Raw genomic sequence first — 19,284 nt, forward strand, 5'->3', positions numbered from 1 at the left:
TTTTCTAAGAAATTTTTCAGATCGGACTAGTTGTAGTTGTCATAAAAACTGACCGAACAAAATCGAGACAAAAATCTGTTTATAGTCTTTTATGCTATCAAAATGCAGCTATGAAGTTTACTATTGCTTCAGTGCAGCCGAAACCGACGTTTTGTCTTGTTTTAAGAGGTCAAATAGTATTCTTATGGCATTCTAAATTATTTGATTCATTTATGGATCTTAAGGGTGTTTCATGCCTTGTTAAGTATAGAAAAAAAAATTTTGAACGATTGTTTGAAAAAACATGCACCTGAACATATTTTGGTCTTTAAAATCTTTAACTTCTCTTCAAAATATCTTATATTTCTCAACGCAAGCTAAAGAAACACATCACCAAAAATTCAACTTTAAATAATAATGATTCCAAACTCGAAAAGGAAATTGTAACATTTTTTAATTTCGAATTCAAAAGGGAAATTGTAAAGTACATATTTTGCTCCTTAGTCGAAGCAGCAACACTGCTATGGCGTGCGAAATCTGCGCCAAACACACGCAGCACAACTTATGCTACACCTGCATTAAATGCTTGATCCGCTTAAATGGAATCAGTAAATATCCTTTGTAATACTGTATTATGCATTTATTTATATACCGACAAAATCAATATTTTGCTTTCAGCTACAATATGATAATATTAATCTGCTTTGTTTAGCGTTTCGCGTACAAAATCGATTTACTACGCTTTGCTTTATGGTAATACCTTTCTTACTTGTGGTGCGTCGTCTCCCACACCACTTCGTGTTGTACTCTGCTACTAAATTCAATCATTTATTTGTTTTTTTATTATTTTTTGTTATTGTTGTTGTTGCTTGTTTCCTTTTTGGTGAGCTTTCAGCTAGATATAAGCGCAGTCAAGCGTACAGTTCAACCATTTTCATTTATATATCAGTTTGTATGTAGGTATGTATATGTGACTGTAGTTGAGCTATATCCTATTGCTATAATTTCGATTATACTTTTATGCCTTTCACAATCCGCTTGTTGTGCATTATTTGCATGTCCAGCAAATCCTGTCGTTGTTGCAATCATTTAAAATCTTGTTTCTTGTTTTTGTCGATTTTCTTCTTTTTCAATTTTTTTTTGCTTTAATCATTTTTTCTACGATTATTCTATGCTTCTCCATTGCTTTTATTTGTTTCCTTTCCTTTCCTTGCTTTGCTTTCGTATAATTCCATCTTTATATACCCCCAACCCCTTGTAAGAGAAGTAGCGAGTGGCATGTCCTTCCAGCGGCCACTCATCACCATCAAATCGTTTATTACGACACTCTTTGTGCTTCCATATATTTACATACTTCTTTCTATACATACATACATACATACTTATTTCCATACATATACATATATATATGTATATAAATGTTATATAACTTTTACTCACACACTTACTTACAACCATATTTTCTTCTATTGCAGATAACGAGCTATACTCCGGCACTGTGGCCGATTTTAGCGGCAGTGATCCGATTATCTATCGTGAGCCGTTACAGACGGAGCAATACGACAGCCTAAGCCTCAATGGTGAGTTTTTACTTCTGCACAATGAAATACGATTTTTTTTCTACTATTTATAGCATGTTATTGTTGTTAGTAGCGCAACGTAATTGCATTATTGTTGTGGTAGCCGTGTTGATGGCCAATCGTTGCTTGGTCCCCTTAGTCGTTAGTGCCATCGCTTTGTTATTTTTGGTAATAGGTATCAACATGGTTCGGTATTATTGTAATATAAAGTATATTGTTGTTGGAAATTGTTGTAATATAAAGTATATTGTTGTTACTGTTAGTCTAGTGCAGCTATAAAGTAGACTCACACCAACTCAAACCACTCAAGTATTGACGACTGACTGCTTAACTAACAGGCTGGGTGTCTTAGTAGTACTGAGTATCAGTTAACTGCTTAGCCTGAAAGCTGTGCGTTTAGTACTTTGTCAGTATTTATGTGTAATTTTCATGCCTCTAATCGCGTTTATTTGTGATTGGCCATGACAAGAAAAATACTGCTGTATAAAGTGTATGAGGTTATATTTTTAGTTCGAGTCATTAGGCCACTTAGCATACACTATAAGCATAGAGTGTTAGCAATTGCTGCGTTCTCATTTAGTTGTATCTGTTAGCCGTTTGAGTAGACAGTTGAGAACTTTAAAGGAGGATTTATAAAGAACTGACTGCGCAAATAAAAAATTGTCTGAAATGAACCAATAGAGCCATTGGAAAGCCTCTATTAACAATTTGAGACACATAAGGCACACAATTGACTAATTGACAGTCATGCGTATTTTGGCATTAAAATGCAAATAAATGTTGATAAGTTTTGAAGGTACTTTAATTGAGTCAATTAGTTCACGCAATTTACTAATTAAGTAATTTAGGGATTATCTGAGACGTTAATAAAGTCTTCATTAATGCATTAGGTATATAATAAACAAAACTATTTATAATTTGAGGCATATAAATCATACAATTTGCTAATTGAGTAAATTAGTTCCCATAATTTACTAATGAAGTAAATTATGTACTATTAGGCAATTATGAATATACATAAATTCTGAAAGTATCTTAATTGATTCAATTAGTGCACACAATTTATTAATTAAGTAAATTAAGGATTGTCTGAAACATTTTTAAAACCTCCATTAATGACTTAGTTGTATAATAATTAAAATTATACATAATTCAAGACACATAGGACATACAATATGCTAATTGAGTAAACTAAGCACTGTTTGGAAAGCTTATAATAAAATTATGAATTTACATATATTTTGAAAGTACTTTAATTGATTCAATTAGTGCACACAATTTGCTGATTGAGTCAATTAAGGATTAGCTGAAGTACTAAAAGAGTCATCTAAAAGCTTTTCGTAAACGTTTTAGGCACATAACGATCAATATTATTGAGAATTTGAGACACTTAAATCATACAATATGCTAATTGAGTAAATTAAGGGCTATTTGATATAATACTTGAATACTTGAATACAATTTGCATAAATTCGAATAACACCTTACTAATTAATTTTTTATAATACCCTAATTGACTCAAATAGTGCACATAATTTGCGGATTGAATTAATGATGATCTGAAACACTAATTGAGTCATCTTAAAGCACATAATAATCAATATTATTAAGAATTTGTGGCACTCTTTACTAATTGAACTAATGAAGGACTGTCTAATATGCCAATAAATTGATTGAGGTGTATTTTACTGACTTCTAAGGTTTGTAATTAATCATATAATACTTATTTATATAATATTATATTTATATTTACTATATAATTATTAAACAAATCTAGAAAAAAACGTGCATTATTGTTTGCATTCCATTAATAATATGACAAACTGAATACACATTTGCTGCCTGCAGCAAAAACTATTGGAGCACCATGAAACTATTTAATTAAATGACAATTCATTTTGATTTCCGGTGCTTCTATTTTATTATTAATATTTTTTTAATCCCATATTTGAAAATAATAAAACATTCATATTACTTGTTTATTACAATTCTCTCTTTTCACCTATTTTGCAGCGCCAAATTTTGTCAGCTCTTTTACACAGGGCGACTTTGTGTATTTTTTCTTCAGAGAAACGGCTGTGGAGTACATCAATTGCGGCAAGGTGCGTACAGCAATGAAAAACAACATTTTTATTAAAAAACATTTTTTTCTGAGATCCATAACTCATAGCGCACAGCAGCGGCTGTTCTTGTTGTTACATTTGTACAAGCGTAATTTAAACATTTGTCACGAGTGTTTTTAATTGATTTGAAAGCGTGTTGTAATTGTTTAATTTTTTCACACGCACTCAACGGCACAGCCGCACGCGTCGAGTTGAAATGTTGTTTGAAAAACAGGCGGGCGACATTTTATCATAACTCAGTTTTTGTATGCAGTTATTAAAAAAATTGTATACATTTGTTCAGTGAACTGATTTTTTGTGATAAGTGGAGCGTTGGTAGTTGAGAGAATATTAAAAAAAAACGTTTTTTCGCATAAAAATTCAATGACAGTGGGAACGCTCAAGTATGTGGCAATACCGAACTTAACCAAATATTTTTATTAATAATTATTGCAGGCTGAATTTATGAGAATTATGAGGTACGAGAAATCTTATTTCATTTAGCTGGAGAACCCATCATACATGAGATATAAAATTTATTGTTTTTTAATCTAACGCCATTATATTGGTCGAAAAAAAAACTGAGCAAATTGGCTGAAACATATGAAAGGACGTACTTGAACGATAATAATCAGTTTTATTTTTAATATTATATACAAATATCTAGACGTATATGGTTCTATAACCTTCTTCGATATAAAAATACCAGAAAAACTTAGTTTTTGATGATTCACTTAGATCTCTTTCATAGAACATTCCTCTTATCAAATTTCCTCTTCAACTTTTTCGTCAAGATGAAAGCTGTCAGCAATTTTTCCAGTCTTTGAAAGAAAGTCATAGACATTAGAAATTTCCACTAGTGCACCCTTTAGATGATTTTAAACTGGATTACAGGAATTGTCTTACAGTTATCTTACACCACCTTTAACAGTAGGCTTTTTGAATAGGTCAGTGCTGCAAACCCAAAGACAACTTTGGGCAGTTACTTTACTTCTGCCAAAAGTTGGTAGCAGAACGTTTTGAAAAGAAAATTTGACAATTTTTTTTTAAAAAGTTAATTCATTTTCGGAAGTAAACAAAATACTTATTGACACCCAAATAAAGGGTGATTTTTTAAGAGCTTGATAACTTTTTTAAAAAAAAAAACGCATAAAATTTGCAAAATCTCATCGGTTCTTTATTTGAAACGTTAGATTGGTTCATGACATTTACTTTTTGAAGATAATTTCATTTAAATGTTGACCGCGGCTGCGTCTTAGGTGGTCCATTCGGAAAGTCCAATTTTGGGCAACTTTTTCGAGCATTTCGGCCGGAATAGCCCGAATTTCTTCGGAAATGTTGTCTTCCAAAGCTGGAATAGTTGCTGGCTTATTTCTGTAGACTTTAGACTTGACGTAGCCCCACAAAAAATAGCCAAAAGGCATTAAATCGCATGATCTTGGTGGCCAACTTACGGGTCCATTTCTTGAGATGAATTGTTGTCCGAAGTTTTCCCTCAAAATGGCCATAGAATCGCGAGCTGTGTGGCATGTAGCGCCATCTTGTTGAAACCACATGTCAACCAAGTTCAGTTCTTCCATTTTTGGCAACAAAAAGTTTGTTAGCATCGAACGATAGCGATCGCCATTCACCGTAACGTTGCGTCCAACAGCATCTTTGAAAAAATACGGTCCAATGATTCCACCAGCGTACAAACCACACCAAACAGTGCATTTTTCGGGATGCATGGGCAGTTCTTGAACGGCTTCTGGTTGCTCTTCACCCCAAATGCGGCAATTTTGCTTATTTACGTAGCCATTCAACCAGAAATGAGCCTCATCGCTGAACAAAATTTGTCGCGAAACACATTTCGAACCGAACACTGATTTTGGTAATAAAATTCAATGATTTGCAAGCGTTGCTCGTTAGTAAGTCTATTCATGATGAAATGTCAAAGCATACTGAGCATCTTTCTCTTTGACACCATGTCTGAAATCCCACGTGATCTGTCAAATACTAATGCATGAAAATCCTAACCTCAAAAAAATCACCCGTTAGAAGAGACTGTAGGAAAATTATCGGGAATATTAAGTGATCTCTGTCCAGTGGCGACACACGCCCGCAGAATGGGGCTAACTGATCGAGAAGACTACAGGAAATGGCTAAAATGAGGCACCAAGGAAACAGTGGAGCATCTCTTGTGCACTTGTTTCGCATTGGAAAGACGATGCTGTAAGCATCTGGGGTTCCCACGGTGTGATACACTGGAAGATGTATGGATAGTGAGGACACAGAGTCTATTGAAATTCGCGTTAAATGCAGATTACTTCTGTTCATGAACCTAGTAACTGAACTGGTCTATGCGTGGCTCATTGGCCTACCAAAATAATCTAAACTAACCTAATTTCAGTTAATAAAGGATACACAAAATTGTGTTCAAAATAGCCACCTTTTGCTTTTATACAAGCCCTCAAACGATTCAGGTATTGCCGCCACAGTTTCTAAAGGTATTGAGGACTCCCACTAAAAAGTGTAATCCAATGGATTCAATTCTGGACTAGCAAAATCTTGCTAGAAGATCCAAGACTCCCTATGGAAGATAATATCTTCCGCAAAACCTTTTCTCGTAAACTCGCAATGCCGACTCATGAGATATTGTCATTATCCACGCTTCTGCACCATTTAGCAGGACGGGAATGATGAGCGATTTGTAAAATTTGCTCCTTGTTCGTCGTGAGAAGGCTTTCCTTCAACTCCCAGGCTACTTTAGTTTAATTACAATGTATATATATTTGTTCATTCGCCATACACAGAATATTAAACAGTCAGAAAGAAACATTTTAGACATGTCACTCTATTTTTTTTATCTGCCTTCCGTCTGTATATACGCAAACTAAACGCTCAGTTTTTGAGATATGGATCTGAAATTTGGCACACGCTCTTTTGTCATTAAGAAGCTGGATATTTCTCGGAATCATCGATATTGGACCACTATAGTGTATAGCCGCCATACAATCTGATCTATCAAAATCGAGTCTTTGTGTCGGAAACTTTTTTATTTGACGAGATTTATACACAAAATTTGGCACAGACCATTACCCAAGGTCAGGCTATAATCTTCGAAAAAATTGTTGAGTTCGGATTATTGTAGCATATAGTTGCCATACAAACTGAACGATAGTGATGAAGTTCTTGTGTGGGAAAACTTTTTTAATTGGCGAGCTATCTTCACAAAATTTGGCACAGTTTATTGTTGAAATAAGCGTTACAATCTCGCTGTATATTTTTCAGATCGGGCAACTATAGCCTATACCTACCATACAATCCGATCTATCAAAATGAAGTCCTTGTATGGAAAACTTTGTTATTCGACAAAATATCATCACGAAATTTAGCGCAGATTTTATTTCACGAGACTGCTATAATTTCCGCAAAAATTATGCAGATCGAACCACTATAGCATATAGCTGCCATACAAACTCACCGTTCAGTATCAAGTTCTTGTATGGAACACTTTCTTATTTGACAAGATATCTTCACGAAATTTGGCATATATAATTATCCAATACAATGCCATAATGCCCGAAGATATCGTTTAGATCGGTTCACCATAGCGTATAGTTGCCATACAAACTCACCCAACAATATCAAGTACTTGTATGGAAAACTTTTTCATTTGACAAAATATTTTCGCAAAACATCACTAGCAATTTCTCAAAAAAAATTTTTTGGTTTCTATAGATATCTGTACTCAGTTCAATTACATAATTAGGTCTTCATTCAGATATACATAATAAGCAATTATTTGTTGATATTCAACACCTACATCTGAAGGTTGTCACACATTTGCTTCAATACAAATCAATCTCAACGTTGGCATCGCAGGCTTTCGGCTATGTACGTCATAATTAATTAGCCTATACTAATTTTCCTTCTTTTCACTATCCAGTAGGAACTTCCACGCATAAAGTATATTAGCATGCAGCCAACACATTATTGACCACCATTTTTTGTGCCCCACTTTTTAAAATAACTTCTATTCTCACGCACTAAACTTCATAAAGTGCGGTCTAATATATTTGACACACCGCCAAAAACGTAACGCTGCCCAAAAGTTATGCCTCACCACATTAAGAGTGCGAGCCTGCCACATGCACACTCACCGCATCAACCGCTAACACATCAATCGCCGTTAATGACGCTCATATTTTCATTGTGGCCGCGTCTGTCGCTGTTGTCGCCGCTGCGCCCGCTTAATGTTTGCCTTCGACAGCATTTCAACTCCGCATAATTTTCTCGTGCATTCCTGCGCTTGTTATTGTTGTTACGCGTCAATGATTTACATTTCGCTTACTTTGTTATTGTTGTAATATTTTTTTTACTTATTGTGTGTGTATTTGTCATTTCGTCCAAATTTAGGCAATTTACTCACGCGTCGCGCGTGTCTGCAAATGGGACAAGGGCGGACCGCATCGTTTTCGCAATCGCTGGACGTCATTCCTTAAATCACGCCTCAACTGCTCCATACCCGGCGAATATCCGTTCTACTTCAATGAGATACGTAAGTGCAAATATATGCGTTGGCCATTTTTTATTACAAATTTTTTTTCCAATTTTTTTTCCTTTTCCGTTTTTTGTTTGTTGGTTTTCATGGGCGTGAATTGCCTAATGCCGCCGCTTGATTTGCCGTGACATTAAAATTAATGTTGCTATTTTAAAATTCTGCTTCTCCGCTGCGGCATAGCAATTCACCCACACACAGGCACATACACACCCATAAAAAGCCGTCGAATTCATTTTAAATATTCACCTAAAAAAAACTTTTTAAACATTCATGCAATTCATTATATTTATTTCTTTTCTCTACTTCTCCCCCCGCTACGCCACGGCGCCGTTGTGCTTGCGCTCCACTTGCTGCCGCCTGCTGCGCATCGCCCCGCTCGTGCATTTGTGCCATTTGACAATCGACCAGAATCGGCTAGCAATCTCGTCGAAGGACACTATGGCCAAACAAGCGCCAAATTGATTTATGGCGTTTTTAATACGCCAACAAATTCAATTCCCGGCTCGGCAGTTTGTGCATTCTCACTGCAGGTAAGTTCGTCTCAAACTCGAGTGCTATATTTCGTCTATTAGTATATGCACTTACATAAATTTATATGCTTTGGCGCTATTTGTAATACCAGGGTGGTAGCGTGTAACCTTGCAGTAGTGTCGTGCTTTGAAAAGAGGGTGGTTCAAATACAAATATTTATAGTTAATAGCTTCCGCATGAATGATTTAAATTCTGCGGACGAAATATGCGAAAGTCAAGTTCAAAGTGGCCTAAAGATTGTTTATAGGTCATAAGTATTATGAAAAAGCGATAAGGGAACTCAAATTTTACCAACTAAGAGTTCCATATATCCACATACCGCTTGTAAAATAAATATATGTAGCTACTGCACGATATTAGCCTTTAGCGAATTAGTCTTCGAAATTATAATTCACTTCGTTCCGAAAATATTGTATTTATGTAGATGAAAACAAGCATTTCAGAGCGGAAACGGAAGAGCCCAAGAACTGTCTATGTGTTAATCTTTTGTAAAATAGTTCAAAAGATGCAGATACAGATCGAAATTCTATACTTTGCTCAAAACTTCACGATCTGAAAGGCTCTTTCTAGGAATAATCGGCATTTACGTAGCAAAGATATCGCGCTCTAACCAGCACTAAATACTCTCTCACTAATCTTAGAAGCCCTTAAAGAATCCTCCTCACTTACTAGCATCAGTAAATGATTCAAAAATAACTAAGGGTTCATCTGAGGTAGGAAGTTATGGCGGCTATCTATTAACAAAAACTAAGCCTTTAGGGAGCCCATCGTGCCGCCGTCAAGAAACCCTTGGCCAATAGTTGCTATTGTTTTCTAATACAGCCTTATAATCGCATTAAAGATGTTTAATTGTCCTTTCTCGAGATAGCTTATACAATAGTTGTTAGGAATACGTCATTCCTAGTCTACTGGCATGTCACAAACAGTGACCTGATAGTACTCACTATATACTAGAGCTCTTATATCATTCCTTTTAGATTTTAATACAGCTCATATTACATTCCCGCTACGTTTGCCTGCTTGTCAAGCAAGTCAGGTAATGATTCTACCAAGACTGGGCTATGTTTGTCAATAAAATATCTGCAAGTCTAATATAAATACGCCTTTAGCTAACATATCCTGTTTTTCCGAGTCTAACTATAGTGGTGGTGGTGGTTCCCACGGATACCACTATGTCTTGGTATACATTGCAGGCTTATCGTAAAATACGATGTTAGATCGACTAAGAGATCTAGGCATTATTACCCTAAGAGACTTTAGTGATATTAAAGCAGTATGTATATAAAGGGTGATCCAAGTAGAGGTATTTTTCTCAATAACCTTTTTTTGACAGATCACACGAGAGTCGTGTCAAGCTATTATTTAATTTTTGTTCAGTATTGTTTGGCATTTCATCATGGAAAAATACAAAGTCATTGCAATTCGTTACCCAACTTGATACCCAGAACTAATTATTGAATATAATTCCACCAAATAGACCACGTCCAGCAAGCACTGAAGAAAATATTGTATAACGGCCGTGGCTAAAAGTGTCGGCGCCGTTCGCAGCAACTCGGACTGACGTATGGAACGACTTGGTGCATTTTACGTAAAATTTTTAATTGAATTAAAATTGATCTTCCCACTCTATCGGCTTTTGAAAAGTTCCAAGAAGATCCAAAGTTTTCGAGACAAATTTCGATGAGGCCCATTACTAGTTCAATCGATTCAAAATGATATTATACCATTACACTTTTTCTTGTGTGGATATCTAAATTCCAAAGACTATGCGGACAATCACGCGCCGATTCAGGCTTTGGAACAAAACATCATGTACATATGTCATTCGCTAATTACCAGTCGAAATTCTCAGACAAGTCATCGAAAAGTGGACTCAACGGATGGAACCCACGACCAACATTTTACTGAGATAGTCTTTAAAAAATAAAAATCAGAGAATGTTATTTAAAATGATAACAAAAACTAACCATTGGATATAAGTGTGTTTTTCTTAAAAAAAAAAAGTAAGGAACCTCGAAATAGAGCACCTTTTAGAAATCCCAATATGCCTATAATCTGAAGTACATCCAAAATTAATCTTAAAATGATGAGAGATCCATTACACAGTACAACAGCTAATCTGGGGGGTGAGAAATTCCAAGTCAGGGTGATGGTACTAGGTCAGTATAGTAAAACCCTCAAAGGGTTTGGCGTTCGTATCTGTCAGTTTTTTTTATGACCTTTTAAATTTTTTCCCTATCTTGAAATAACTTTCATAACAATTTACACATATTTTTTGTACCCCTTGGCTCCGTGGGAGGACAAAGCACAACAACTGATTCTATGAAATTAGTCTGCATTTGCGCCACCCTTTACCAATGTTTGCACGCGCCACTCTTCCATGCCGAAATGAGCTTTTTTGGCCATCGCTTAATATTGATTTTTCCGCTTTGCCGAATTCGTGTTTAATTTAATTTTACATGCACATATTTATACGTATATACATACATATATAAAATACATAATTATTTTTCATTATTGCTTCACATTGCAGAAAATCGCCGACACATTCGAGGGTAACTTTAAGGAGCAAAGCAGCATTAACTCAAATTGGTTGCCAGTCAATAATGCCAAGGTATGCAATATACATATATATATTTATATTTTCTCTCGATTTTTCATTATTTTCGCAATTAAAATGCCACAATTTTCAGTACACAAATCCACAGAAAGGCAAAGGCACTCAGCAATGTCCACGTACTATATATTGGTATATATAGTTTTTATGCCCGGAACAAGATATATTAAATTTGACACGAAGTTTGTAAGAAGCAGAAAAATTTCGGAGACTTTATAAAAATAATGTATATAACTAAATATATAAATGATGAGCGTGAAGAGCTGAGTCCTTTAGGCCCGTTCGTCTCTATGTCCATCTGTCTGTATATACGCGATATAATCCTTAGTTTTTGAGATATCGTTCTGAAATTCGGCACACTCAATTTCCTTTTCAAGGAGCTGGAAATTTGTCAGAACCGGCGATATCGGACCACTATAGCATATTGCTGCCATACAAACTGAACGATCCAAATCAAGTTTTTGTATACTTTTTACCAAAAAACTATTTCGATCGGATCATTTTTACATACACCTGCCATACAAACTGACCGTTTAAAATCAGAATAAATTACTTTATATACCCTTCTATGCCATAAAAAATCCAACTGTGTAGGGTATTATAGCTTCAACGCAACCGAAGTTAACGTTTTTTCCTGTTTTCCACCAATTTAATATTTACATGCCAACCAACACACATATGAATGTCACCAGCGTCGCTTTGTCGCTATATACAAATATTTGTGTGTGTATGCACTTTCAATTAAATTGGCCTCATACGCGCTGGCACTTAACCACTCATTTTTATTGATATGCCACAAACCGCAGTTGATGTCGTGTCGCGCACTCATCCACTGCCCCACCCACATCCACTCCAGCGCCCGCCACTTGGATATCCACATCATCCATCTGCGCGTCTGAGTGCATATTTAACTGAAATGCGCACAAATTAAAATTCATTTAATCGTGATTGACTTTTAATGCGACTACATAAACATCTGCTTAATCGCTTACACACATACATATATATCCCTGTGTGTTTATATATATGTATGTATATTTTGTATACATATACAAGCGTAGTAGGTAGTACTTTCGGTTTTTAAGTGGCCAATTAGCGGATATGCGCACACATACACACCTATTGCCATTCACCCTCTGGCTAATTTGCTGTAGAGTCAACAAAATTGGTCGATTACAATAAATATGTAAATATGTATATTTACGCAGGTATCAGCGCGCATCCTCAGCGGATTAGTTGGTGCTAAACTAATTTGGCGATTTATTTAAAAAATCGCATTTAATTACCTTCCAATTAATCCTCTACCGGCGCGTCTGTTTAGTGCTATATTTTACTTGATATAACGGTACTTTAATTTGATATGTAGCAAAATTTACGGTCTGCTGGTTGAAACTGATTTTGAAATGTGCTTTTGCCACCAAAATTTAAAATTAATTAATTAAAAATCGAAATTGGTTGATTGAAAAATCGAAATTATTTTAAAAGTTGGGGCTAAAAAGTGGTGTGGTGGTATTGAAAATAAGTGAAATCGATTCACAATATACTCTTACGTTCCTATAACCGTGGTTTCGTTTTTTAACTGTCATTAGAAGTTATGGATGATTGGTTGGTTGATTGAAAAAGAAGGCCCAGAAGGACCTAACCACATCCGATCGCACTTAAGCTCAAGCCATTAGACTTATTGTGCTTCCAAGTTGTAACCAATTATGCCTAGCTTCATAGAACTAGCCCAAGTATCTGAAATATTTCCAACCGAATTGCCCAACATCTTTAAAATTGACACGTTGAAAACCGTGAAAGATATCCCCTCTCAGCTGAATGAAGTTTGCGTATTCACAGAAGTATTATTCTAGCGACTCGTCATCCTCCGCGTATGCTTTCAATCTCGCCAATACTACTTTACAAAAATTTTGAAGGTACAATCCTTGAAGTAGCTGCCTATGATGAGCTCTTCGGTGTTGCTTAGTTCCTTCTAACCTAAAACGCGAAACTTTTTAGTCAGTCTGCCATCAACACTACCCTAAAATAATTTTATGGTACGCCTTATTTTGCTGGTGTTCTAAGACGTAAGGTATTCATCTAGAGTCCATTACTTCAAGCAACCCTTGAAGGCCCCTCGAAGTCGCTGAATTCTCTTGTTCAGCTTAACGGAACAACATTTCCGGCTACCCCCGAACTGACTAACTCACTGCGTTTTCATTTTTCTCTATTCCTATGAATTTTCCTTGAGTTTCGAGTTTTTCACTGAAAGTATAATTTTTGGCTCCTAACAAAATTTTACGCTCTGAGACTTTTTGTCGCTACGAATAGCCTTTATTGCCTCTTGACTACCCAGTTGATAGTTATTGAACTTGTTGGTTAGCACTGAAGCACACTTGGCATCTTCTGTTATTTCTACAATTTAGGTCTGTAAGACTGAATTATAGACAATTAGTTTTAAGAGGCCTTCTCTGATCTCCAGTCAAATAAGCTGAAGCTGAGTATGGATTAGTACAGAGGAAACTTGCTAATCTTATTTCTGTTCCTGTTTCCTCTTTTAATCGCCTATATAAATATAGATTTCGCCTTGGGTACCTCCGATGACAATACCGTTAGTCTATTCTTCTCCCATCAGCAAGATAAAAATTGTATTTGACTCTGTTTTGGATCTGTTTTTTTTACTCATTGCCAATCTAACACGAGAGTAACAAGATTGTGTAGGCCATCGGTGACGCTAAGCCTGGCAGCAATCGTCTAGAACCTTTAGCTGATGAACCCTGGCTGTCTGTAGGCATTGCATTGTAAAGGGTGATTTTTTTGAGGTTAGGATTTTCATGCATTAGTATTTGACAGATCACGTGGGATTTCAGACATGGTGTCAAAGAGAAAGATGCTCAGTATGCTTTGACATTTCATTATGAATAGACTTACTAACGAGCAACGCTTGCAAATCATTGAATTTTATTACCAAAATCAGTGTTCGGTTCGAAAATTTTTTATCGACAAATTTTGTTCAGCGATGAGGCTCATTTCTGGTTGAATGGCTACGTAAATAAGCAAAATTGCCGCATTTGGGGTGAAGAGCAACCAGAAGCCGTTCAAGAACTGCCCATGCATCCCGAAAAATGCACTGTTTGGTGTGGTTTGTACGCTGGTGGAATCATTGGACCGTATTTTTTCAAAGATGCTGTTGGACGCAACGTTACGGTGAATGGCGATCGCTATCGTTCGATGCTAACAAACTTTTTGTTGCCAAAAATGGAAGAACTGAACTTGGTTGACATGTGGTTTCAACAAGATGGCGCTACATGCCACACAGCTCGCGATTCTATGGCCATTTTGAGGGAAAACTTCGGACAACAATTCATCTCAAGAAATGGACCCGTAAGTTGGCCACCAAGATCATGCGATTTAACGCCTTTAGACTATTTTTTGTGGGGCTACGTCAAGTCTAAAGTCTACAGAAATAAGCCAGCAACTATTCCAGCTTTGGAAGACAACATTTCCAAAGAAATTCGGGCTATTCCGGCCGAAATGCTCGAAAAAGTTGCCCAAAATTGGACTTTCCGAATGGACCACCTAAGACGCAGCCGCGGTCAACATTTAAATGAAATTATCTTCATTTTTATGCGTTTTTTTTTTAAAAAAAAAGTTATCAAGCTCTTAAAAAATCACCCTATACTTTACACGAATATATATTCGTCGAAAGTCGCCAATTACCTCCAGATCCTTGTTATGTGGTTTTCATAATAGCGGACAGATGACCCTTTTATAGAGCCATATACCATTGGGGTCACAGATCCCATTTTAAAACAGTCTCTCTACTGCAAGAGTTCCAAATACGACGATTCCTTGGAGCTCTGCATTCAACATGTACTCTCCAACTGCGCTTGGTTCGAGAGTGTAGTGGCCTTACCCTTTACAGATGGGGAGTTAAACTAGATGATTCTTGTCCCTCTTCTTTATTGGCATAGACATCGCATAAGCGCTTACAGCCTATTCTTATCTTTCCTTTATCATTGTATGGGAGAATATTTTACTTATACATCATCATCATCATTTCTTGCATCTCCCCTTGGAGCATAGCATCTTAGCAACTGTTCTGTAGTTTCAGGCTCCCTGTCGCAGAACCGGCATTTTGCCTAGGAAGCAACAAGTAGCCTGAATTTGTCCCTAGGGAGGTTCTTTAGGCTATACCTTTGTGTCCGGGCACCCTGATGAGGTGCACTTGGTTACGTTACGTTAAGCAGAGACTGCTTTAAGTGTCGCTTGATTGTAGCTAAGTATGGTTATATATTCGTTGCGATAGTTGCGTTGGAGGCGTATTTCTGCGCACCGACTTATGGCAAAGACTTCCGCTGGAAAAATGCTTGGAAAACTTTCCATAGGTATGGAGAGTTTGGTGCGTGGTGCTATGACTCCTTCACCATTTCCCTCCGACATTTTCAAGCCGTCGCTGTACCACTTGTTTGTACTATCTCTAAGCAGTAGCTTGAGTTTGGATTATTGCCTTAAACTTCTCAGTGAAGTTTACTCTTTGAGACTACTTTACCTCTGCCACATCCTTCAGCTGTCATTTGGAGCAGTGTATATTAAGTGTGAGTTTGGCTATTTTTCAGTTCCAATATCCGAGTCCATGTAACCGGAGCGATTCCGGATTTCCCAATCTTTATGATGAACACAAAATGGTGAACTCTCTCTGTCTCTTTTGTTTTCTCTCTTTCAAACAGTTGTTTGGTATCCTTCAAGCTCTGACAAGTCCCTGCGAACTCTGAAATGTTTAACTAATATTTTCCGATTAAAGATTTTAGTCCTTTCTGCAAGGATTGAGACAAGCAAGCTACCACACCTCAAGTCCAAATAAGAGAATTTGAACGCTGAGCACATATAAACACCTTCTCTTGGTTATGCCTTTAATTTTCTTGCATAGTCAAACTTTCATACTCTTCTCTCTATATACTGACAGCACAAACCTGCCTTCTTTGCAATTCATTTTTGCATAACCATGTACCTGCCACCTGTTTTTTTCGCTTTGGCTGAGGTGTTTGGAAAAAATTGAAATTGTGCAATAAAACAACATAAAAACTTCAGCGAAAACTGCAACGTCATCGTCAGCAACATCAACATAAAACAAATTGCACATTAACTTTCAGCTTACAACAACAACATACACAAGCATACAAGCATGGCGTACGAAGTTATTCTATACACGTAATCTTTACCATTACAGGTGCCCGAACCGCGACCCGGCTCCTGTCACAATGATTCACGAACACTGCCGGAACCGACGTTGAATTTCATCAAAACACATTCGCTAATGGATGAGAACGTTCCGGCGTTTTTCGGTCAACCAATTTTGGTCAGGACGAGCACAATGTAAGTACCTTGAATATTACATACACACACACAAACACATGCATTTATATGGGCGTGTGTATTTATGTATCTCTACGTATACTAAGCGAATATAAGCATACACGTACAGCGAAATGGATAGTAAACTAAATATAGGAAAAAACAAAGTTGGTACCGAAACACATGTGCATATGTGTATGTGCTGGTACAGGGTGGTACATAAGTGGTTTATATTTGATATTAAAAAAAAATCAATACTTTGTCGGTTTATTGCGGTAAATATGTTCACGTGGCTATCATGGACGGTTCCGTTTATATTTTTACAGGGTGCTTCGTTTATTTCATTTCTCGAAATTCAAAGATCAAAGATTAGAGATTCAAAGAACTTTTTTTCAAAAGTTTACTATTTGGTTTATTCAAGGAAACACTCTTTTCAGTACTCATGAGGCAAAATTGAATTTTGGTGGCAACACTATCTCATATTAGCCTAATCTTACGAGTAGTTTTCATGAACTGATCGGGGGTTTTAGCATATTTTCTGGAAGAACTTATGGTTCCTTTTCCTCACACGCAGCGACCGTGTTCGTACATATTTATATAGGGTGTTTCTAAAAGTCATGTGGTTTGATTTTTTTTAATATATTTAGGATTTATTCGTGAAAATATACTAATTTTTCACGGAACTTAATTGCAATCATGTAGCTACTTAGACTACCTTTGGTCTTACTCTGAAACCTCGGTTTTTACTTTGGAACGGCTTATAGCTCAAGCTCAAAAATAATTGATCGATATTTGCCAGCTAATCTGAATCGTTAGCATATTGTATTGTTGTAGCTTGTAAATATTACATAAGAACCCGGAAAAAGAGAGCAGTACGCTTCCGAGATGACCAGTTGGTAACCTTCAAACTTTAAAAAATCAAATTTCTTACGATTTGTGCCGCAGGCCACGACATGTACTAAAACTTAAGTTCATCAAAGTCCATTTTCTTAATTACTTTAGATTCAGAAAAGATTTCCAAAGATAAGAATCCAATTATGCCAACGTGCTAATATCCGTCAATATACTTGAAAACTTTTATTCTGCGGCAAAAATATCCCTTCTCTCCCCCTCTCCTTCTTTCTCTTCGTCTCTATTTCTTAGTCTATATTTGCTTTTTCCCCACTCTTCCTATCTATGTCTCTCTCATCCTCTCTCTCTCTTCGCCTCCCTCTATCTGCCTCTCCCTCACTCTATTTCTACCAGTAATTCCTATAAGATTTTCAAAGAAAAAATATCTCTCTACAAATATTTCCATTTCTCCCTTTTTCTTCTCTTTCCCTGTTTTCCTCTCTCTCTCTCTATTCCTCCACCTTCATCTCTCTTTTTCGCTTCACATCCCTCTCGTTTTCACTTCCTCTCCCTCTCACTCACTCTTTGTCTCCCTCTCTCTTCGTCTCCCTCTGTCTCCGTCCCCTTACTCTATTTCTACCTCTCTCTCTTCCTCTCCATCTGCCTTCCTCTCCCTCACTCTTTTTATACCTCTCTCTGTACCTATTTCTATCTCTGAAGCTTCTGAAGCTAAAGCACCATAATAGCAAAATTCATAACATCTTCCGTCCAATTTCCACTAAGATTTTCAAAGAATATTATTTGAAATTTCTAAATTTTCTAAATTTAGGTAGTTAAAAATATTTTCAGCGGCAATAGTAACTCTTTCTATTTCAGCATTTCTCTCGATCATTTTCTCTTTTTTCATCTCTCTCTCTTCATCAGTTGTTTAGTATGCCCTAAGTTTCTCTTTTTTCACTACCTCTCTCTCTCTTCAATAGTTATATAGGATACAATTATAAAATTATAGGATATGCTCACGGCTTTGCCAACTCTTTTCGAGCCTTGAACTGTATGACGTTCATCTTTTTGACTTCTAATTCCATGACACTTAGGTATACCCTTGCCATTTTGTACCGATTTAGGAATACTCCTTAAAGTTTCGAACAACATTTTTTTTAAAATGAATTTACAATGCTTTCCATTTTTTTTATTTTTTTCAACCATAATTTTTTGAGACCGTTGACTTGCGGAGATCATTTACAGTGAGCCACAGCTGTTTCTGTCAATATTTCATATTTTTTTCAATAATTGAACCAGCTTTATGGACTACCCTGTATGCGCACATATACAATGCGGTAAGATAACGGTGTATATTTATCTATATATGTAAGTATGCATTATCATTGCCATATACGTACATATGTATATATCGAGCAACTTCCACACCACTGTTATCGTATATCCTGCCCGGCTGCCATACTCTCTCAGCCACAAGTCATTTCGCTGAGTCCTTGCAAAATGTCGTTCGCCAGCGTGCTTTGCATTACATCCGGCGCTGACTTTTTAGCTGACATTCGGGCGGCGAAATTGACTTTTTGTTTACCGCACACACACACACACACATACATACATACATGAATGTAAACTGTAGGTATGCGTGCGCTTGTGTGGCCATGTAGTGCAGATTGCGTATACGCCACGGCCGGATGTCGGTCACGTAGCACCGGGTGAGTGGCTAACGCGCAAGTGGCTATGAAATTGTTGTCGTTGTCGCTGTCGTTGATC

At 36.6% G+C, this 19,284-nt stretch overlaps 1 protein-coding gene across 12 annotated transcripts in view; it reads left to right on the plus strand.

Moving 5' to 3' along the window:
* LOC105228487 (semaphorin-1A) overlaps positions 1–19,284 on the plus strand; it is a 481,986-nt gene that overhangs the window by 408,722 nt on the left and 53,980 nt on the right. For all 12 annotated transcript variants that reach the window (XM_049455921.1, XM_049455900.1, XM_049455926.1 and 9 more), the window contains 6 exons: positions 1,455–1,559; positions 3,573–3,661; positions 8,060–8,201; positions 8,613–8,734; positions 11,269–11,349; positions 16,562–16,707. In XM_049455921.1, the coding sequence (XP_049311878.1) occupies positions 1,455–1,559; positions 3,573–3,661; positions 8,060–8,201; positions 8,613–8,734; positions 11,269–11,349; positions 16,562–16,707 (685 nt within the window). The remainder of the gene's footprint in view (positions 1–1,454; positions 1,560–3,572; positions 3,662–8,059; positions 8,202–8,612; positions 8,735–11,268; positions 11,350–16,561; positions 16,708–19,284) is intronic.

Source organism: Bactrocera dorsalis, chromosome 1 (assembly GCF_023373825.1).
Source record: "Bactrocera dorsalis isolate Fly_Bdor chromosome 1, ASM2337382v1, whole genome shotgun sequence".
Classification (NCBI taxonomy): Eukaryota; Metazoa; Arthropoda; class Insecta; order Diptera; family Tephritidae; genus Bactrocera; species Bactrocera dorsalis.